General features: G+C 43.6%; 1 protein-coding gene across 1 annotated transcript in view; it reads right to left on the bottom strand.

Moving 5' to 3' along the window:
* LOC126176937 (grpE protein homolog, mitochondrial-like) overlaps positions 1 to 24,480 on the bottom strand; it is a 56,244-nt gene that overhangs the window by 16,764 nt on the left and 15,000 nt on the right. Inside the window, exons 3-4 of the mRNA XM_049924133.1 lie at positions 8,756 to 8,869; positions 1,537 to 1,656 (exon numbers count right to left, since the gene is read on the bottom strand). Of these exons, the coding sequence (XP_049780090.1) occupies positions 1,537 to 1,656; positions 8,756 to 8,869 (234 nt within the window). The remainder of the gene's footprint in view (positions 1 to 1,536; positions 1,657 to 8,755; positions 8,870 to 24,480) is intronic.

The following is a 24,480-nucleotide window of genomic DNA, read 5'->3' as shown; positions in this document are numbered from 1 at the left end:
CAGAACATGTCCTACCAATCGATCCCTTCTTCTTGTCAAGTTGTGCCACAAACTTCTCCTCTCCCCAATCCTATTCAATACCTCCTCATAATGTTATAATATCTCTCTGCAAATCAAATAATGAAAGTCAACTTCTCCCCTCCCCCACCTGAAATAATATTCCAACAATTCCCATGTATATATTTTTTGCAAGAGTTTTGGAGGTAGTTTGTATATCATCCACACTGCCATAGCTTTTGTTTATTGTTGCCAACTTTCCCTCAATTCAGACTAATATTGAGCTTCATCCCAAACTGACACTTCATTTGATAACACAATCACTAAGCTACAACAGTTTTGTTAAATGGCTCGTGTAGGGAGACAAAGCATTTGCAGTATGAATACTTCCAATTTTTGAAACAACTTCTACCATTTCAACGCCAGAGAGTCCAGAGCACAAGTAATTTTGCTGCATAACATTTGCAAACCCCACTGGAAAGTCAATGCCTTGTCAATATTGTTATATCTCAATTACACTTTTTTCTCTCCTCCCCTTAACATTGTTTCATTAATTGTAAACTGTGAGAAATTTACAATCATGATAACCTAAAAGTGGGTGGAAATTATCATTCTGAACAAAGAGAATTTGAAGCAACTAACCAATTAAAAAGTGTTGTAAACGGGAAAAAGGTAAACTCTGCAAAAATAAAATTGGGGTTATACTGTGTATATTTTTTCTTCTCTTTGCCTCTTTAGGTATCCAGTTCATGGACCACATTTTCTAGTTTTTTCCCCCAAAATAAAGTCAGACAATACCTGCACAGTTGGAACATTTTATTGTATTTAACTGATTTCAACAGATTAAACTGTAATCTTCAGAAGCTAAATACTGGCTTATAGCATGGATAAGCAGACTTCAAATGAGTATCAGACAATTGACCTCTGCTTATCCATATTATAAGCCAGTACTGAACTTCTGAATACGATACATTAATCTGTCAAAGCCAGTTAACTGCAATAAAATATTACATTAGTGTAGCTGATGGCTGCTTTTATTTTGAAAAAAAAAAAAAAAATACATAACATAGTTGCTGGCAAAATGGCAGCAATGAACAAATTAATTTTTCAGTTCCTTGTTTTTGGTGCTCCTGTCCAATATTTTCTTTAGCTATCATCACTAATGTGTCACTGATATTCCACTTCATCATTCCTTGACTTCTAACGTATCTACATTCACACTGTGCAAGCTATCATATGGTGCATACCAGAGGGTACCCTGTACCACTACTAGTCATTTCCCTCCCTGTTCCCCTCGCACTCACCTTGTCTCGCAATGAATTCTAATTTTTTCAACAATAAAACTCAGTTTGCTGTATTGCACTGTTAATTTACATCTAGCTGAATCAATTAAAAAGTCATTTTTCCTCTCTACCAGTTTTTCTCAGCACAAAGAATCCCAGGTAGAAAAACTGCTCTGCAACTATGTAGAAAGTTAAAATAAAGACTGTAAATTATTTAAGATTACAAAACAAAATATATATATACATACACACACACCTTGTGTAACTGAACTTCTGTCATTTTAAGACCTTCGTATAAACTCTTCAGATGAGGATTTGTGTCTTTAATTTCTTCCTTTGGTACACTTTCTGTTGCCTTCCCCAACACATCAGCAACCTGCAAGAATTAAAAATGCTCATACATGAGAAATTTCATACACAATTTCCATTTATAGTTGTTTAATCCAACAAATTCATCCAACAATTATCACTAGTTAAAATCAATGCTTTCATGGCCAAAACTTCAAACACAGTCTCTACACATATCGTCCCATGAGCAAGACGGAAAAGATATTTGAGAAATACATAATGACTTAACTTCAACAGAACGAGTAAACCTTATAATGCCAGGAAGCAAACAATCTGATGAGCAAAGGTCATTACTAACAAAGCACAAAATATTTATGTGAAATAGACCTGCTGTATTTGAAACTTAAAAAGCAAATGCAGCACGTTGTCATACCAGCGAATCATTTTTAGTATGAACACTTGTGTTTATACGCAATATATTTACGGCCACAAAGAATAGATGACTCAAATGCGTAAGTATTTTGACAGTATAGTTTTCAGGAGATCTGCTAGTACAGCTACAAACGCAGCATGCATGACAGGGAAGCAGACCAGCTCAGGATCACATTCACATGGCAGGTTAACAACTGTTTGTCAAGTAATCAGGCACATTGAGATTGATTTAAAAGTGATTTTCTATATCTGTTTCAGCAAATGCTGGACTGGTACCAATCTCCTCCTCAAAAAATATGATTCATAAACAATTTAAACACCACACAGACAAAGTACACACTAGCCTGTACACAACTTCTTTTCATTAGGTCAACTGATGGCACGAAAGATATCTGAGCACAGGATTAATATAAATTTACCAAATCATGAGAACAAGATCTCTTTAATACCTTTATGATGGAATAACAGCTAGGAGAGATCTTGTAATGTTGTACAGATACAACTTATGTTCCCGGGAGACAATGGATCCCTTGAGATTTGAGAAATACAGGTATACTTCTGCATGTGTGTCTCCCAGCTAATCAATCTTTTATAAATGAAGCACATACTGATTATATGTGTGGTACTTTATTTCTGATTCATGGAAGTCCTTTTCCTTTGTCAACTTAATGCTTTACGGTTCATTTTCTTTTTGTTACAAGGGCTGTAGAAACTGTTGATATTGGAAAGAGTATACACAAATATTTTATGAAAAAAGTAATACCTAATAGTGTACTCAATAAAAATGTAAATCTGCATAGTGTCATATTTGAAGTTGAGCCATTTATCACAAACTATAATTAAACAGTTGACCACTTACTGAGTCACAGTGATTTAAGGTATCTATAGTACTGTTAATGAAATTTTACACCAAAAAGAAACAACACAAATGTTATCAAACTTCACAAGTCAATAAAAATGTTGTGTAAAATGTTCATAATTTGTATTACAGAATGTAACCTTTGCTTCAAATGAGTTGTACCCTAAGCAGAAGTTTCAAAAGCTTCAATTCTCTTCTTGACTGATCTGTTTATCATCCACATTTTCACTTTTGTACAGGGTTACACTCCAGACAAATACCTTCAAAAAGAATTTCTAACATTTTAATTTACACTCACTCAATGTTAACAAATTTCTTTTTCCCAGAACTATGTTTTTTGCTATTGCTTGTCTGCAATTTATATCTTGTCTACTTCAGCCATTGTTACTTTAACTGCCACCGAAAGAACACATCTCCTCGCAAATAACAATCTCCTCTACTACTTTTAGCACGTCATTTACTAATCTAATTCCCTCAACTTCACTTGATTTAATTCAATTATATTCCATTACCCTTGTCTCACTTTTGTTGATCGTACAACCCTCTTTCCAAGACGGTGGTGTTCTGTTCAACAGATCTTTCAAGTCCTTTGCCATCTGACAGAGTTACATCATCATTGAAACCCCAAAGGTTTATATTTTCTACATGAACTTTTAATTCCCTTTTGAAATTTCTCCGTTTCCTTTACTGCTTGCTCAATGTCCTATACTGGTTGCTCAATGTGCAGACAGGCTACAGCCCCATCTCACTATTCCTTAACTACTGCTTTCCTTTAATGTACTTCAACTCATAACTGCAATCTAATTTCTGTAAAAGTTGCACATAGCCTTCCACTCCAAATATGTTATCCCAGCTAACTTCACAACTTCAGAGTATTTCAGTCATCATCATCATCATCATCAAAAGACTTTTCTAAATTTATGAATGCTATAAACATAGATTTGTCTTTACTTAGTCTATCTTCTAAGGAAGTTGCTGGGTTATTATTGTTATGTGTATTACTACATTTCTCCAGAATCCAAACTGATATTCCCTCACGTCTACTAAGATATTAATGGCAGACTGGATCATCTTTCCATCGCCATCAGTGTACGAACATACAGACTACATTACTGTGTATAAAATATTCTCGGTATTCTTGCCGCGTCAGTTCTAGATAAAATCTCGAGCTTTCGACGATTACCTCCATTGTCATCGTCAGGAGCTGACTGTCTCTACTGCTGCTATGGTAGCCTCTATATAGCCCGAAGACGGCTTCTGATTGGTCGGCTTCTGATTGGTTGGCGATTACGTGCTGCTGTCTCAGACGGTGTCACTGTGTGCGCCGGTGGCGCCACCGCTTCCGTTTAAACGTAAACCTTGGAAGGAACGCCTCTGCTGCTTCTCTGCATCAAGCGCTCGTTTCCACGCACAGCTCAGATGGTATCCGCTATCGCGGTTAAAGTTCTTTTGGCTCATTCTGATTTCAACAGCCTCCTTAATAACCGAATCCCAGTACGTGGAGGCATGGGACAGAATTTTAGTTTCATCGAACAATATTTTGTGTTTGTTCGTGAGGCTGTGCTCCGCAATTGCCGATTTCTCAAGCTCTCTATTTTTAATGTGGCGTTGGTGTTCTGCGCAGCGTTCGGAAACGGTACGAATAGTCTGACCTATATAATTGCTTCCACACTCACAGGGTATATTATAAACACCGGGGACCCTGAGGTCGAGATTGTCCTTAACAGGGCGCATCATCTCCTTAATTCTCTTAGGAGGACGAAAAATCGGTCTAATACCACGTCTACGCAGGACTCTTCCTATTTTGCTGGAAATTGCGCCACAAAAAGGAAGAACCGCAATTGGTGTATCATCCTGTGAGGTTGCAGCATTATCACGTTTCCTTCTTTTGGAGAACGCTGCCTTTATATCGCGTGCACTATAGCCGTTCTTTCGGAACACGTTCTTTAGGTGATTAATCTCGAACCTTAAGTGGTCCTCGTCAGAAACAGTTTTGGCTCTATATACCAACGTGTTCAAAACGGCTCTCTTCTGAGCAGGGTGATGGAAACTCTGTGCGTTCAGGTATAAATCGGTATGCGTCGGCTTACGGTATACAGAGTGGCCAAGACGTCCGTCCGTCTGTCGTTGTACTAAAACGTCTAAGAAAGGCAGTCTCCCTTCCTTCTCCATCTCGACAGTGAACTGGATGTTCGAATGGATGCTGTTCATGTGTTCAATGAATTCTTTAAGAGCTTCTTCGCCGTGTGGCCAGATCATAAATGTATCGTCAACGTAACGATAAAATAAGGACGGACGGAGGGGAGCCGAATTTAGTGCACGTTCTTCAAAATTCTCCATAAAAAAGTTAGCCAGTGATGGAGACAACGGAGAGCCCATTGCCATACCGTCTGTCATTTCATAAAATTTATTACCATACAAGAAGTAGGTGGTCGTCATCACGTGCCGGAACAATTTTATAGTTTCAGGAGGAAAAAGATCCGCCAGCATTTTCAAAGTGTCCTCCACAGGAACTTTTGTGAACAGCGACACCACATCCAGGCTGACTAAAATGTCATTTGGACCAACTCTAATATCTTTGATTTTCTCAATGAACATCTGGGAGTTTTTGATGTGATGTTCACACCGGCCACACGGTGGTGTCGCTGTTCACAAAAGTTCCTGTGGAGGACACTTTGAAAATGCTGGCGGATCTTTTTCCTCCTGAAACTATAAAATTGTTCCGGCACGTGATGACGACCACCTACTTCTTGTATGGTAATAAATTTTATGAAATGACAGACGGTATGGCAATGGGCTCTCCGTTGTCTCCATCACTGGCTAACTTTTTTATGGAGAATTTTGAAGAACGTGCACTAAATTCGGCTCCCCTCCGTCCGTCCTTATTTTATCGTTACGTTGACGATACATTTATGATCTGGCCACACGGCGAAGAAGCTCTTAAAGAATTCATTGAACACATGAACAGCATCCATTCGAACATCCAGTTCACTGTCGAGATGGAGAAGGAAGGGAGACTGCCTTTCTTAGACGTTTTAGTACAACGACAGACGGACGGACGTCTTGGCCACTCTGTATACCGTAAGCCGACGCATACCGATTTATACCTGAACGCACAGAGTTTCCATCACCCTGCTCAGAAGAGAGCCGTTTTGAACACGTTGGTATATAGAGCCAAAACTGTTTCTGACGAGGACCACTTAAGGTTCGAGATTAATCACCTAAAGAACGTGTTCCGAAAGAACGGCTATAGTGCACGCGATATAAATGCAACGTTCTCCAAAAGAAGGAAACGTGATAATGCTGCAACCTCACAGGATGATACACCAATTGCGGTTCTTCCTTTTTGTGGCGCAATTTCCAGCAAAATAGGAAGAGTCCTGCGTAGACGTGGTATTAGACCGATTTTTCGTCCTCCTAAGAGAATTAAGGAGATGATGCGCCCTGTTAAGGACAATCTCGACCTCAGGGTCCCCGGTGTTTATAATATACCCTGTGAGTGTGGAAGCAATTATATAGGTCAGACTATTCGTACCGTTTCCGAACGCTGCGCAGAACACCAACGCCACATTAAAAATAGAGAGCTTGAGAAATCGGCAATTGCGGAGCACAGCCTCACGAACAAACACAAAATATTGTTCGATGAAACTAAAATTCTGTCCCATGCCTCCACGTACTGGGATTCGGTTATTAAGGAGGCTGTTGAAATCAGAATGAGCCAAAAGAACTTTAACCGCGATAGCGGATACCATCTGAGCTGTGCGTGGAAACGAGCGCTTGATGCAGAGAAGCAGCAGAGGCGTTCCTTCCAAGGTTTACGTTTAAACGGAAGCGGTGGCGCCACCGGCGCACACAGTGACACCGTCTGAGACAGCAGCACGTAATCGCCAACCAATCAGAAGCCGACCAATCAGAAGCCGTCTTCGGGCTATATAGAGGCTACCATAGCAGCAGTAGAGACAGTCAGCTCCTGACGATGACGATGGAGGTAATCGTCGAAAGCTCGAGATTTTATCTAGAACTGACGCGGCAAGAATACCGAGAATATTTTATACATAAGTGCCGCCGCGAAAAACTTCGTTCTCAGACTACATTACTAAATAAAATCAGTGCTCAAACAATTCAGAACTGTCACACACATGTGAGTCACTTTACAGTACCATATACAGCACCATACCAAATTGAAGCCCACCATGATTAGACAGAATGCTATAGATATCCTTGCGTGTTTCTGACCATGGGTACTCTCAACAAGAACTCTCCATCACCAAAGATTTACAAATAAATGTGGTTCACTTTGTTCAGTACACTACTGAAGCTGCAGTACAACAGAACAAAGCTCCTTCAAGTGTAGTACAGACTTTAATTTAGACAAGTAGCAATAGTTCCTTTCCTACTTCATTAGCCTGAAATATTGCCCAACTTTGACAGTCAGCACCTCACTCATGGGTCATCCAGTAGTTAATATTACCAAACTTTAGACTCTGAGGTAAGCAACCTAAAACTGCAGTGTCAAGAGGCTGTTATTAACTATTATTAAGGCATCTGGCAGCTTCACCAAATACTGGTTTTAAATATACAACACTACTTTACTTTCATTCACATTTTTAATTTACTAAATCATCTCATAATCTTTCAAATGTGAAAAAAATTCACCTTATTTTTGGCTATACCTTCAGTGCTTTGCAGTTCTAATTGATGGTAGCATATCCTAAGCACCCATAGGAACGACACACGAAGGAATTAGTCAATCAGAATACTAGTGAATGGAAGTAGAATGTGTCAGTCACATGAACAGCAACTAATTTTTAATTTTGCAACTACAATGGTGCATGATTTGGTAAGTTATGAGTTTAACTTGGATGACTAAAATCAAGCTGCTTGCTGCCATTAAAAAAAAAAAAAAATACAATGCATATCATTAGGTCATACTTCAATCATGAGACAAGATACCATAGTAGCAATTCATCGGTAAGTATGATACAGATAACTTCTATTGTCTTACTGGTTATTTAAAACCAGCTGTGGACATACCTTGTGGATAGGCACCATACCTCTCAATGTGTGCTATCAACACTGCTTCACAAAACACCAAACAGCAAGTACTCACTCTTAACTTTTACCAGGGACATCACATATTAGTATTCATCTACTTAATTACCATTACATGTAAGTCATTGTGTCAGCCAACTTAATTATGTCAGGTTTGTTTGCCAGATAATGGAAAGTCCTGGATGGAATAACAGCAGTATTATGAAAAGGATAGACTGCTACTCACCACATAGAGGAGATGTTGAGTCACACACAGGCATAATGAGAAGACTGCTGAACATCTAAGCTTTTGGCCAAAAGCCCTTCTTCAGAAATACACACACACACACACACACACACACACACACACACACACACACACACACAGCGCCAACACCTCCAGCCACTGTGGCCCAACTGACAGCTGTGCATAGCGAAATATCCTTTCCATAAATCTGTTTTACCTATAACTTGACAAAACTATGCAGTATACAAGTAAAAGCATCCCACACATTATTTGTCATTACTGAGCTGCATATCAAAAAGATACCTCCAGCCACTGTGGCCCAACTGACAGCTGTGCATAGCGAAATATCCTTTCCATAAATCTGTTTTACACACACACACACACACACACACACACACACACACACACACACAGCCAACATATCCAGCCACTGTGGCCCAACTGACAGCTGTGCATAGCGAAATACCCTTTCCATAAATCTGTTTTACCTACAACTTGACAAAACTATGCAGTATACAAGTAAAAGCATCCCACACATTATTTGTCATTACTGAGCTGCATATCAAAAAGATACAAGGCACTGAACAGCATCTTGAAACACAAACTCTCTACACATACCTCAAGTAAGTCTTTACAGAAGCTCTGGATGCCAAACAATTTCGCATCTTCTATCTGCTTCATCATTCTTCTCCTGAGATTCTCTCCATCAGCAAGTGCACGTTTGTATTTATCCTATTGAAAGAGGAAGTTAAAACAAGGGTATTAAAAAAATGCATGCTGACACCCACGTGCACACACACTTTTAACTATTCTACACCTGCTTTGTTAAGGTTACTATAGCAAAGTGATCAAGTATCTTTCAGATAGCACACAAAGAGACCAGAAATTACTTTTTGGTCTAAATCGCATGATGATAGAAGTAATGGACACAGGTTTTATTAAGACATAAAAAGCTATCAAAAATGTGATTAACGAAAGTCCTTATTTAGCAGTCCTATTATCCTTTCCATCCTTATACCAGGTAGTGACAGGTGACATAATACAATCACTCTGTAAAGCCAAAAGATGCATGAAAGTTCACGTAGCAACTCTCAAAGATTTAAAACAATGAATTCACTTAGTTCCTGCATCCTTAATGTGTGTCCAGGACACATGGTTCCCATTAGACACTTCTCCTTTAAGTACAGTAAGACTACAGTGTAAAGCTGTTACGTATTTCAAAAGACTATTAATAAGATTCCATAGAAAAATCACTGAAAAAGTTAACCCCTTTGTTCTGGACAATGTTCTACTGCTCAAAACACAGAAAGCTGGCTGGCTGTAGATGTTGAGTATACTGCTATGCATCCATTTGGACAGATTTCTTTTAGGCATTACTATTTCAGGTACATGAATTCACATTAGGGAGTTCTAATTGCAAAAAAGTAATTACAATATTTGGAAAAAGTTACACAGTAGCCCCCCCCCCTTCCATAGCTTTTCCATAGCTGATGTAGGACAAATGTACAAAATATGCACCAAAATATTCACTGCAGATTTGTCTATTGCGTAATGCTGCTTTTCATTTTTAGTTATTTATAAACAAGTTGTTTTTTTTTAAATATAGAGTAGTCATAGGTATCACTGTACTCAACACATCAGTCTATTACCACAACCTTTGATTCATATTCGAACTTCTTGGCTTCATCAACACACAAACTGGCATTTTGCAACCTAACCAATGCTATGGTTTGTGCTGCAGATCAGTCTGTATCAACCCAATCAGGATATTATTATTATTATTATTATTATTATTATTATTATTATTATTATTATTATTATGATGGATGCGGAGTGCTATTAAGAGCAGCAGGTAAGAAGAGGTCAGTGACAGAGAAAAGCAGAGTTCTGTACTGTCACCCAGTTTTTAGTTTGTAAGAAAAATGGCTCTATGATGAGCTCTCCATAATTTAATTCTACAGGCAGGTGCTGGCAAAGCCCCACAGCTTGTTAGATTAGATTAGATTTACTTTCATTCCAATTGATCCGTAGTGAGGTGGTCCTCCAGGATGTGGAACATGTCAGAAAAACAACAATACATGACAAATACTTACAACTAAAACAAATAAGCTAATGTACCATTCCACAGGTCCCAATTGGAATGATCGTCATTTTTTAATGAACACTAAGAGTCATTTTACAAATACTAATGCACTGAATTCAAAATAAAAAAGTTTTTTATTTATTTATAAGGTAATAAACATGTAATACAACTACTGTAATACTTATTTACAATGAACACATTACTGCACTGAAATGGTGCATAAGTTATGTTGTACTTATACACAAATCAGTTGGTTTTACTAAGAAATTCATCAATGGAGTAGAAGGAGTTGGTCACCAATAAATCCTTTAGGCTTCTCTTAAACTGAATTTCATTGGTTGTTAAGCTTTTTATGGCTGCTGGCAAGTTATTGAAAATGTGTGTTCCTGAATAATGCACACCTTTTTGTACAAGACTAAGTGACTTTAAATCCTTGTGAAGATTATTCTTATTTCTAGTATTGATTCCATGAATTGAGCTGTTGGTTTGAAAAAGTGATATATTTTTAATGACAAATTTCATTAAGGAATAAATATATTGGGAAGCAGTAGTTAGTATCCCTAGTTCCCTAAACAGGCTTCTGCAGGAGGTTCTTGAGTTCACACCACATATAACTCTTACTGCACGTTTTTGTGCCCGGAAAACTTTAGCTTGGCTTGATGAATTACCCCAAAAAATAATCCCATATGACATTATGGAATGAAAGTAAGCATAGTAGCCAGCTTTTTCATTTTTATATCCCCTATGTCTGACAAAATTCGCATTGCAAACAGAGATTTGTTAAGACGCTTCAGCAGTTCTGTGGTGTGCTCCTCCCAGTTGAATTTATTATCAAGCTGTAATCCCAAGAATTTAACACTGTCCACTTCATCTATCTTCTTGTCATCGTATGTTAGACATATACTCTTGGGACATCCCTTACAAGTTCTGAACTGCATGTAGTGTGTTTTTTCAAAGTTTAGTGACAAAGAATTGGCTAGGAACCAGTGATTAATGTCCACAAATATTTTATTGGCTGATCTTTCTAAGACTACACTTGATTTGCTATTTATTGCAATGTTTGTATCATCGGCAAACAAAACAAACTTGGCATCTGGTAATGTTACTGATGAAAGATCATTGATATACACAAGAAAAAGTAAGGGCCCCAAAATGGAACCTTGTGGGACCCCACATGTAATTAGTTCCCAGTTGGATGATGCCTGATAGCTTGATACATGTCTCTTTCCTAATAACACCCTTTGTTTCCTGCCACAGATATAAGATTTGAACCATTTTGCAGCATTTCCTGTTACACTATAATATTCTAGTTTACTTAAAAGGATATTGTGATTTACACAGTCAAATGCCTTTGACAGATCACAAAATATGCCAGTTGCCTGCAATTTTTTTGTCTAATGAATTAAGCACATTTTCACTGTAAGTGTAGATAGCCTTCTCAATTGGTTGGTTGGTTTGGGGGGGATTAAAGGGACCAGACTGCGATGGTCATCGGTCCCTTTTTCCAAAAAAAGTAAAACCACCCAAAGAGAATTAAAAAAACAGGAAAGACGTCAGACGACACAGGACAAGAAATACTCCTACAGAGATCAGACGAAACAAATTAAAATCACACAGAGTGTGACAGTGGTTGGCCGACCATAGAGATAAAAAGGAAAAGCCAACCACCGAGAACACATTAAAAACTCAGCGTAAAATCGTAGGCCAATGGCCAGAATCAACACAAAAGAACAGAACAAACACTCAGAGTAAATAATAAAAACCCCCTGCCCGAATAAAACGGAAAACTAAGTCAGCCAGACCAGGGTCATCACATAAGAGGGCAGGGAGCGTATCAGGCAGCGCAAATGTCTGCCTGACCACAGCTAAAAGGGGGCAGGCCAACAAAATGTGGACCACTGTCAAAGCCGCCCCGCAGCGACATATAGGAGGGTCCTCCCGGCGCAGTAAATAACTGTGTGTCAGGTGGGAGTGGCCAATGCAGAGCCGACGAAGGACGACAGAGTCCCTGCGGTTGGCTCGCAGGGATGACCGCCACACAGTCGTCGTCTCCTTGATGGCACGGAGTTTATTGGGCATGATCCGATTGCGCCATTCAGCGTCCCAAAGCGCAAAAACTTTTCGGCGGAGGACTGCCCGCAAATCAGTCTCTGGGAGGCCAACGTCCAGAGACTGTTTACTCGTGGCCTCTTTCGCCAGGCGGTCAACATGTTCATTGCCCGGGATACCGACATGACCGGGGGTCCACACAAAGACCACAAAGCGGCCGCAACGCGCAAGAGTATGCAGGGACTCATGGATAGCCATCACCAGACGAGAACGAGGAAAACACTGGTCGAGAGCTCGTAAACCGCTCAGGGAATCGCTACAGATAACGAAGGACTCACCTGAGCAGGAGCGGATATACTCTAGGGCACGAAAGATGGCGACTAGCTCAGCAGTGTAAACGCTGCAGCCAGCCGCCAAGGACCGTTGTTCGGAATGGTCCCCTAGAGTTAGCGCATACCCGACACGACCAGCAACCATCGAACCGTCGGTGTAAACAATTCCAGAGCCCTGATACGTGGCCAGGATGGAATAAAAGCGGCGGCGGAAGGCCTCTGGAGGGACCGAGTCCTTCGAGCCCTGTGCCAAGTCGAGCCGAAGGCAAGGGCGAGGAACACACCACGGGGGTGTACGCAGAGGCGCCCGGAAAGGAGGTGGAACTGGGAAAAACCCAAGCCCGCAGAGAAGCTCCTTGATGCGTACGGCGATCGGACAACCCGACCGGGGCCGACGGGCTGGCAGATGGACGACTGACTGCGGGAACAGGACACGATAATTTGGATGCCCGGGCAAGCTAAAAACATGGGCAGCATAAGCGGCCAGCAAACGTTGCGTCGGAACCGCAGTGGAGGTACACCTGCCTCCACTAGGACGCTGTCCACAGGGCTGGTGCGGAAAGCACCAGTGGCAAGGCGTATCCCGCTGTGGAGAATTGGGTCCAGCACCCGCAACGCAGATGGGGATGCTGAGCCATAAGCGAGGCACCCATAATCCAGGCGAGACTGGATTAACGCCTGGTAGAGCCGCAACAGGGTAGATCGGTCGGCGCCCCAGCGGGTGTGGCTCAAACAACGCAGGGCGTTGAGATGCCGCCAACACGCTTGTTTAAGCTGCCGGATATGAGGCAGCCAAGTCAACCGGGCATCAAAAAGGACACCCAAAAACTTGTGGGTCTCCACCACAACAAGAAGTTCGTCGGCAAGATAAAGCCGCGGCTCAGGATGGGCCGTTCGGCGCCGGCAGAAATGCATAACGCGGGTCTTGGCTGCCGAAAACTGAAAACCACGCGCTACAGCCCAAGACTGCGCCTTGCGGATTGCGCCCTGTAGCTGACGTTCAGCTGCTGCCATGCTAATAGAACTATAGTAAAGACAGAAGTCGTCAGCATACAGGGAAGCGGAGACAGAATTTCCTACTGCCGCAGCGAGACCGTTTATTGCAATTAAAAACAGGCAGACACTGAGGACAGAGCCCTGGGGTACCCCGTTCTCCTGGACGAGGGAGGAACTATACGAGGCCGCGACTTGCACGCGGAAGGTACGATACGACAGAAAATTTCTGATAAAGATCGGCAGAGGGCCCCGAAGACCCCATCCATGAAGCGTAGAAAGGATGTGATGACGCCATGTCGTATCGTACGCCTTCCGCATGTCGAAAAAGACAGCAACCAGGTGCTGACGGCGGGCAAAGGCAGTACGGATGGCCGACTCCAGGCTCACCAGATTGTCGGCGGCGGAGCGGCCTTTACGGAACCCACCCTGAGACGGAGCCAGAAGGCCCCGAGACTCCAGCACCCAATTTAAGCGCCGGCTCACCATCCGTTCAAGCAACTTGCAAAGAACGTTGGTGAGACTAATGGGACGGTAGCTGTCCACCTCCAGAGGGTTCTTTCCAGGTTTCAAAATGGGGATGACAATACTTTCCCGCCATTGCGACGGAAACTCATCCTCGACCCAGAGACGGTTGTAAAGGTCGAGGAGGCGTCGCTTGCAGTCCACTGAAAGGTGTTTCAGCATCTGACAGTGGATGCGATCTGGCCCGGGAGCGGTATCAGGGCAAGCGGCAAGGGCACTCTGAAATTCCCACTCACTGAATGGAGCGTTGTAGGGTTCAGAAGCGTTGGTGCGAAAAGAAAGGCTCCGACGTTCCATCCGCTCTTTAATGGAGCGGAAGGCCTGGGGGTAATTCGCAGAAGCGGAACTCATAGCAAAATGCTCTGCTAAGCGGTTTGCAATGACGTCGGAGTCAGTACAAACTGCTCCATTCAGTGAGAGCGCAGGGACGCTGGCAGGGGTCCGATAGCCGAAGACCCGTCGAATCTTGGCCCAGACCTGCGATGGAGTGACATGGAGTCCAATGGTGGACACATACCGCTCCCAGCACTCCTTCTTGCCTTGGCGGATAAGGAGGCGGGCCCGCGCACGCAGCCGTTTGAAGGCAATAAGGTGGTCCATGGAGGGATGTCGCTTGTGACGCTGGAGCGCCCGCCGGCGATCTTTAATCGCTTCAGCGATCTCAGGCGACCACCAAGGCACAGCCCTCCGCCGAGGGGACCCAGAAGAACGGGAAATGGCAGACTCGGCGGCAGTGACGATGCCGGCGGTGACCGATGTAACCACCGCATCAATAGCATCAGTTGAGAGAGGCTCAATAGCGGCAGTGGAGGAGAACAAGTCCCAGTCAGCCTTATTCATAGCCCATCTGCTAGGGCGCCCAGAAGAGTGACGCTGTGGTAGTGACAGAAAAATCGGAAAGTGGTCACTACCACACAGGTCATCATGCACACTCCAGTGGACAGATGGTAAGAGGCTAGGGCTACAGATTGAAAGGTCAATGGCGGAGTAGGTGCCATGCGCCACACTGAAGTGTGTGGAGGCACCATCATTCAACATCGAGAGATCGAGCTGCGACAATAAATGCTCAACGGTGGCGCCTCGACCTGTTGCCACTGACCCACCCCACAGAGGGTTATGGGCGTTAAAGTCGCCCAGTAATAAGAAAGGTGGCGGCAATTGGGCTATCAGCGCAGCCAGGACATGCTGCGCGACATCACCCTCCGGTGGAAGGTAAAGACTGCAGACGGTAAGAGCCTGCGGCGTCCACACCCTAACAGCGACAGCCTCTAAAGCTGTTTGTAGAGGGACAGACTCGCTGTGAAGAGAGTTAAGGACATAGATGCAGACGCCACCAGACACCCTTTCATAAGCTGCTCGGTTCTTATAATAACCCCGATAGCCACGGAGGGCGGGGGTGCGCATTGCTGGAAACCAAGTTTCCTGCAGAGCAATGCAGAGGAAAGGGTGAAGGCTGATAAGTTGGCGGAGCTCAGCTAGATGGTGGAAGAAACCGCTGCAGTTCCACTGGAGGATGGTTTTGTCCATGGCTGAGAAAGGCGTGCCGGGACTGGGACGGCAGATTACGCCGCTGGGTCACCTGCTGCCTCCGATTGAGCACCCGTGCTAGTGCTATTGCTATTCACGGCGTCTGAGGGACCGGCGAGATCGAGGTCCTCAGCGGACGCCAGAATCTCCACCTCGTCCCCAGACGCAGAGCTAGAAGGTTGCGATGGGGTGGCTACCACCGCGCGTTCCTTGGGCTTAGAGCTGCTCTTCTTTGATTTCTCACGCTGCTCCTTGGGTTTAACTGGCTGGGAGGGCTTCACCGATTCAGTCTCCGGGACTGAGGAGGATCGGGAAGCCCTTCGACCTGCAGATTGTGGGCACTTATGCCACTGTCGATCGTCAGCCTTCCCGCCGGTGGAAACCGGGGAAGGGAGAGACCCAAGGGACCCCTTGCGAGCGTGAGAAGCCGAAGAAGTTGGACACTTCTCCGGCTTAGAAGCGGGGACCGACGTCCCCGATGGGGGGGATGGTGTTGCTCCTGAGGTAGGTGGCACAGGAGCAACCCGGTGGGTAGAGCCCCCCACTGACAAGGGGGCAGGAGGAGTTGTACCACTCGTCGATCCGGCCGGAAGGCGCGAAACTGATGGGGCTAGCACAGGTGTTGTAGCAGCGGCGTAGGAAGTTGTCATTCGCACAGGATGTAATCGGTCGTATTTCCGTTTGGCCTCAGTATAAGTCAGTCGGTCCAGGGTCTTATATTCCATGATTTTGCGCTCTTTCTGGAATATTCTGCAGTCTGGCGAGCAAGGTGAATGGTGCTCCCCGCAGTTGACGCAGATGGGAGGCGGGGCACATGGAGTATCGGGATGAGATGGGCGTCCGCAATCTCGACATGTGAGGCTGGAAGTGCAGCAGGAAGACATATGGCCGAACTTCCAGCACTTGAAGCACCGCATCGGGGGAGGGATATAGGGCTTGACGTCACATCGGTAGACCATCACCTTGACCTTTTCCGGTAACGTATCACCCTCGAAGGCCAAGATGAAGGCACCGGTAGCAACCTGATTGTCCCTCGGACCCCGATGAACGCGCCGGACGAAATGAACACCTCTACGTTCTAAGTTGGCGCGCAGCTCGTCATCAGACTGCAAAAGGAGGTCCCTATGGAAAATAACACCCTGGACCATATTTAAACTCTTATGTGGAGTAATAGTAACGTTAACATCCCCCAACTTGTCACAAGCAAGTAACCTGCGTGACTGGGCGGAGGATGCCGTTTGTATCAGTACTGAGCCAGAGCGCATTTTAGACAAGCCCTCCACCTCCCCAAACTTGTCCTCTAAATGCTCGACGAAGAACTGAGGCTTTGTGGAGAGAAAAGACTCCCCATCAGCTCTCGTGCAAACTAAGAATCGGGGCGAATAACTGTTACCTCCATCCTGGGACTTACACTCTTCCCACGGCGTGGCCAGGGAGGGGAACGTTTTCGGATCGTACTTCTGAGCATTGAATTGAGCCCGAGAACGCTTAGAGACTGCTGGCGGCTGGCCGCCAGCGAGAGATGATGTACCACGCTTCATTGCGGGTCATCCGCCCTGATGCCACCTACTCCGACCAAGGGCCCTCCCCACGGGCGCCACCCAGCCACAGCAAAGGCCACCTGGCAGGATGGCCGTTGCCGGGAGTCCTGATACCCCAGGAGGATAGGCATCTACTCCTTGGCATACGTGGGGAGTTAACGGCGCAGGCATCAGTAGAGCGATCCCTGTGTTGTCAGGGGGCTACAACCAAGAGGGTACATGGCGGCCCCACCACAACGGACTGGCTACCGTGCTGGATCTTAGGTGCAAAAATGGCCAAGGTCGTCGTCGCAGTTAAAAGAAACACTGCAGAGTGCAGTGTGCTAATCGCCCAAGAGATCGAAAACGAGCGGGACACCATTGCAACGACGAGAAAGACGGCTAAAGGTCTAATTGCACGACGGATACAATGCACCACGTAAGGCGCCCTTCCCCAATTGGCTCGCTCTTCGGAATAATTTAGAAAGATGGAGGTCAAACCCGAGAGGGGACCATCACATAAGGCCAAAACATGTGAGACTCCTTTTAGTCGCCTCTTACGACAGGCAGGAATACCGCGGGCCTATTCTAACCCCCAAACCCGCAGGGGGCTAGCCTTCTCAATATCAGAACCTTTTAGAAATCCAAACTGTGACTTTGACAGTATGTTATTTGAGATAAGATGGTTATAAAGACGACTGTACATTACTTTTTCGAAAATTTTTGAGAATGCTGGCAACAGTGAAATTGGACGGAAATTTGATGCTATTTCTCTATCTCCCTTCTTAAACAGTGGCTTAACTTCAGCATATTTCAGCCATTCAGGAAATATTCCACTGATAAACGACTTGTTACACAGACAGCTTAATATGTTACTTAGCTCAGAATCACATTTTTTTTTAAATAACTTTGTTGATATTTCATTATGCCCACTAGATGTTTTTGATTTTAAAGATTTTATGATGGACATTATTTCTGTTGGGGTAGTGAGGGTCAAATTCATATTATGGAAGTTACTTTAAATGTCTGGTCGAAGGTAATCCATAGCAGCATCTACCGAACCTGACAACCCCATCTTTTCAGTAACAGTTATAAAATGTTTGTTAAAAAGTTCTGCAACACTATACACATCTGTCACCAATGTATCATTTACTCTTAATGCTATTTGTTCCTCTTCACGTCTGGTTCTACCGGTCTCCTCCTTCACTATATTCCATATTGTCTTTATTTTGTTATCTGATATGACTATCTTTTCCTTGTAATATATTTGCTTTGACATCCGTATTACAGTCTTTAATATTTTGCAGTATTTCTTATAATGTGTTATAGCATCACCATTGGAAATGTTTCGGATTGACAGATACAGTTTTCTTTTTGTTTTACAAGATACCCCTATTCCTCGAGTAATCCATGGCTTCTTTGTAGACTTTGCTCTAACCTTGGTAAGTTTTGGGGGAAAGCAGTGTTCGAATAAGGTAAGCACTTTATTAGCAAAAATGATTTTTCATTCATGCCATGAGCACTGTAAACATCAGTCCAGTGAATGTCTCTGAGGAGTGTCGTAAAATAATCAATTTTTGGCTTACTGATTACCCTCTTGAGCTCAGATTTAACAGATTTTATATCCTGTTCAGTATTAACATTTAACAGAAGGAACTGCATGTCATGGTCTGAGAGGCCATTGACTATTGGTTTTGTAATATAATTTTGTTCATTGGACTTTTCTATAAAGATATTATCAATGGCTGTTTGTGAGCAAGTGGCTATTCTAGTGGGGAACTTTACAGTGGGAATTAAGTTGAATGATAGTGTTACTAACTCAGGTAAGTTCTTATTGGGAGAGTCTTTAAGGAAATCTACATTGAAATCACCAGCAACCACTATTTCTTTGTTTTTGGTTGTTAAATGGGCCAGTACAGCATCAAGGTGGTTTACAAACAGATTAAAGTTACCAGCAGGTGCTCGATATACACTTAATATTATGAAGGATTTTTTGTGAAATTCTAATTCTGTTGCACATGCTTCCATATGCTGTTCCAGGCAAAATTTATGTATAGGTGCACTGAAATCTCTTAGCAGAAGCAATGACTGGAAGAGTTATCTATAGTGGCCCCAAATAGCCCCTGTCTTTATTGTGAAGCAGTGACAAGTATAAACAGCGCACAATTATTTTCAATTTGAGAGTAATTACTTTTAACCTGAGGAAAAGTAAGAATGATGTGGATGGAGTTATTAGTGTTGGGTGTAATGATACAATCCTCCCAACAAGTTATTAAAATACATTACCTAAACTAGGCACTTGTGTGTGTGTGTGAGTGATTCTCATAAATGACCACCCTGAAGGCCAGAACACTGGTGCAAGTGGGTTTCTGCAAGCAACAAGGAAATGTAATAGTCCTCCCAGGGAGCAGCTAGGAAAGGCTGTGCACCAAATACTGTCTCAGAAAATCACAGAACAGAGATAATTAAGAGTAATACACCAATAACTAAAACAGATATTTAGAAGAAAAAAACAGTAGCTCACAAAAATCTGACAGACAAAGAAGAACAGAATTTAATGTAGGTAAATACACAAAACTACACAGAGAGAGTGTGTGTGTGTGTGTGTGTGTGTGTGTGTGTGTGTGTGTGTGTGTGTGTGTGTTTTGCACACGTGTGGGGGGGAGGGGGGGGGGGGGGGGGGGGGGAAGGAACTGCTCAGTGACTGGCTAGCACTTCTTATAAAGTGCTGATCTATCAGAACATACTTTGGCCACAATTCTCCCTCAATTCCCCAGAAGAAACGGTAAAGTGTATTTTTAGTGGACACTTGATAGCTTTGACTTCTCATATACGAAAGTGAAGTGTCTTGTACTCCTAGTACTTGGCAATGGTGTTAAATCTCATTTTGGCCCACGAAACTAAAAATGATTTAAATTTCTATTACAACAGAGTTTTTCGTGGATAGAATTACTAAGAGTCTTCTGTTAAAACCAGCAGTGTATCACCTATGCCCACATTTCCAGTACTATGGATTCTTCAAGAGAGGCAGTAGATTGGACAATAAACTTGGTGAGCTGTAGAGAAGAAGCAGGAATGTGATGTCACACGGTGCAGGAATGGGGAGTTGCAGTAGTTTGTAGCATCTGTGTATAAAAGTTTCAAAAGACATTACATGTATGCAATTTATATTTCTTATAATATTATTTGATATTATTCAGTGATAACATTAATTTGATTCAGGTAGCTGAGAATTTATATGTAAATCATCGAAGACTGAGTCGGTGGTTCTCTCGACAAAAATTAGAATTTAACGATTTCTTAGAGATATGTATTTTATGATTATACACCTTCATTTATGTCTACACCACTGGGAACATACATGAGCAGCCACAACATAATTATAACAACTGACCTTAAACAGATCAAAAAAGCAGTGAGTGCATTCAACAAGGTCATTAAATAATAATATGGAAGAAACATTATTTTATCTTATATTTTCTCTGTATCTTTCAGTAACTGTGTTCAACAAAATTAGTACATCAGCGCCTGTAATCCTGGCATATCAGTACATTTAAACTCTCCATCTATTATTAACATAGAGCAATGGCAGGTTCTGTGCTGAGGAAAAGTAAACATCAAGTAAAATTACTGAGGACTGTAATTCCTCCAGCAGTTACATAGAATTGAAGTAACTGTCTCTTAAGCCCGCCTGGTTAGCCGAGGGGTCTAACGCACGGCTTTCCGGAGTGGGAAGGAGCGCCTGGTCCCTGACATGAATCGGCCCGGTGGACTTGTGTCAAGGTCCAGTGAGCCGGCCAGTCTGTGGACTGTTTTTAGGCAGTTTTCCATCTGCCTCAGCGAATGCGGACTGGTTCCTCTTAATCCACCTCAGCTACACTATGTCAGCAATTGCTGTGCAAACAAGTTCTCCATGTACATGTACACCACCATTACTCTACCACACAAACACAGGGGTTACACTCCTCTGGTGTGAGATGTTCACTTGGGGGCGGGGGGGGGGGGGGGGGGGGGGCAACAGGGGCTGAGCTGCACAATAACCCTGGGTTCTGTGTGGGGTGGCAGAGGGGTGAAGTGGACTGCAGTAGTAGTAGTGTGGTTGTGGACTATTGTGGCTGCAGCGGGGACGGAGCCTCTCTGTCATTCCTAGGTCCCCGGATAACATACAACACAACTGTCTCTTACCTTTGAACATAAATCTCTGGGCACTGAAGACTGTTGTAATTAATTTATTGTTTGATGTTACAAATTGCATTACAGGAAGTCCCGTGAAACTAAATTTCAAAATTTTTTCAAGGGACTATTAGCAATAATTTTCAACATGTATTCTTGCATTCATGAAATCTGCACTACCTGGTATTCTTACATTTTGAGTTTACCATATTAAACTACACACAAAACAAAAAAAATCAGTGGATTACAATGTGTTTTTACCAATATGTCTTAAACCCATTTGAAGTCGCAGGTAAGCTAGTACTTAATAAACTGCTGGCCCATTTGTGCCTAGGTTCAACAAAACCTCTCAATCCATCATTTTCTTCTAAATTGCGCGTACACCTCGCTCCCCACCAATTTTCATCCAAACCCCCAAACCCCCCCTCCCTCCCCCCCCCCCCCCACACACACACACACACACACACACACACACACACACACACACACACACACACACACACACACACAGTGCCTGTTGATGACTCAAAGCTTGTTTCTCAATGAGAGGTCCTTGTTACACCTAAAACATTTACATTACTAAAACTTATTTTACAGCATTATTTAAGACATTACTGAAAATACAGCCAAAATATTTTTTATCATCACTGTTGAAGAAATATTTATTTCCTCTGAACAGTCAGTTGCTCTCCAGTGTTGATTGGTTGTTTGGTTTGGGGTATAAAGGGACCAAACTACAGTGTCATTAGCCCTTTTTACTGACACAAAGAAAGCTCGTGGTAAAACAACGCCCAAATTAAGTTTGGGGAAGTAAAAGAGGGGAAACAAAACCGAAAGAGAAAACAAGAGAAACGAACAAAAAACGGGGAAAATGTACACCACAAGGGAAGGTACAGGAAGGTACTAAAACTATAGAGCAGATGGTCTGGGCTGGCTGATCACAAGAATAAAAGACGCTTAGCCAGCCACTTTGCAACACACTAAAATGTCCATCCCAAAAGGACTAGGCGAGATGAACACACATAGGGAAAAGACAAAACACACACGAAGACAAACAAATGCAAAGAAAGGGTGACAGATAGTTAAAATGGAAAGGAAGTGGAGGCCTTAGAGAACGCAAGACGCCCATCCTTAGATGGCACAATAAAAATATCCCTCACGAATAAAATGTAAAACTAAATCTGCTGTTGACGCATTGTCACCCCAACACCTAGGTAGGGTGCTGGGAAGGTTAAAAGTCTGCCACAGAGTGGCTAAAATTGGGCGATCCAACATGATATGGACGATAGTCACAGGTGAGCCACAGCGACACCGATGTGGGTCCTCGCGATGGATAAGGTGACCATGTGTTAGCCACATATCGCCAATGTGGAGCTGGCAAAGGACAACAGATTCCCTTCAAGTGACTCGCATGGATAACTGCCCCACACTTCTTGTCTCCTTGATAACACAGAGTTTATTTGGTGTTCTCAGAATGTGCCATTCAGTATCCCAGATCACAAAACTTTTCGACACAAGACCAATTGCAAATTAGTCTCCGGCAGTCCAATCTCCAGAGATGGTTTACCAGTCGCCTTTTTGGCCAGGCGGTCAGTGGGTTCATTGCTTGATATACTGACATGTCCTGGGGTACAAATGAAGGTTGAAAGTCCACTGTTGCAGAGGGCATAAAGAGACTCCTGGATAATCATTATCAAAGGATGTCACAGGAAGCACTGGTCGAAAGCTTGTAGACTGCTTAAGGAATCACCACAGACGATGAAGGACTCAGTGGCACAGAAGCAGATACGCTGAAGAGCGCGATGGATGGCAACCAACTCTGCAGTGAAAATGCTGCAGCCATCTGGCAAGAAGCACTGTTCAGTATGGCCAACGTGAGTAAGCGAAGCCGACAAGACCGCCTGTGTAGATTATTTCTGAGCCTTCAAACTCACCGAGAAGAGAGAGAGACTGGAGGGTCTCAGGCAGAGGGTCTCAGGCGGAACTGAGCATTTGGGGCCTTGCAATAGGTCCAACTGAAACCGTGGGCAAGGCATGGATCATGGAGGTGTACGGAAGTGGACCCGCAATAAAGGTGGTAACGGGAAAGTGTCGAGTTCATTAAGAAGCAACCTGACATGGATGGCGAAGGAATTCCTAGCTCGGGGCCGCTGTTGCAGAAGATGGATCATTGTGTTAGGGAAAAGGAGATGGTAATTTGGATGGCGAGGCAAACATGAATGTGGGAGATATAATTTGCAAGCAACTGTTGCCACCAGAGTCGCAATGGAGGAACTCCAGCTTCCACAAGGAAGCTGTTCAATGGGCTCATTCTGAAGGATCACGTCACAGGGCAAACTCGACAGTGGTGGATAGGGTCCAACAGACACAGTGCAGAGGGCAATGCTGAACCATACATCACCCTCCCATAATCAATCTGCAGCAATGTAGGACAATCAGCACCCCAGTTGGTGTGGCTCAGGCATCGAATAAGATTAAGGTGCCGCCAGCACTTGTCCTTAAGCTGATGAAGATGGGAAAGCCAAGTTAAGTGGGTGTCAAATACCAGTCCCAAAAAGTGGTAAGTCTCCACTACATCTAACAGTTGGTCATCAATATAAAATTCTGGATGGGGATGGATGGTACAACAACGACAGAGGTGCATGACAAGTTTTGGCAGCCAAAAACTGAAAGCCGTGAGTGAGAGCCCGTGACTGCGCCTTCCGTATAGCTCCCTGCAGCCACCTTTAAGCCGCAATAATGGAAGAGGAGCAGAAGGAAATACAGAAATCGTTAGCATGTAGGGCGGGAGACACTGATGATCCTACCACTATTGCGAGACCATTGACGGCAATTAAAAAGAGTGGGACATTCAGGACAGAGCCTTGCAGGACCCCATTGTCTCACACACGGAGTGCACTGTGGAAAGCACTGATGCGAACTCTTAAAGTGTGGAGCAACAACAAGTTCTGTATAAAAATCAGAAGTGGGGCCCCACGACCCTCCTCATACAGAGTAGCAAGAATGTGGCGTCGCCAAGTGGAATCGTAGGCCTTCGTCAGGTCAAAAAAGGCAACAATAAGGTGTAGTCACTGGGAAAAGGCTGATCGAATAACTGACTCCAGGTGCACCAAGTTGTCAATGGCGGAGCATCTGTGGCGA

This window comes from Schistocerca cancellata, chromosome 3 (assembly GCF_023864275.1).
Source record: "Schistocerca cancellata isolate TAMUIC-IGC-003103 chromosome 3, iqSchCanc2.1, whole genome shotgun sequence".
Classification (NCBI taxonomy): domain Eukaryota; kingdom Metazoa; phylum Arthropoda; class Insecta; order Orthoptera; family Acrididae; genus Schistocerca; species Schistocerca cancellata.
The sequence above is the reverse complement of the archived record's forward strand: the minus strand, read 5'-3'. Positions and strand labels throughout refer to the sequence as shown.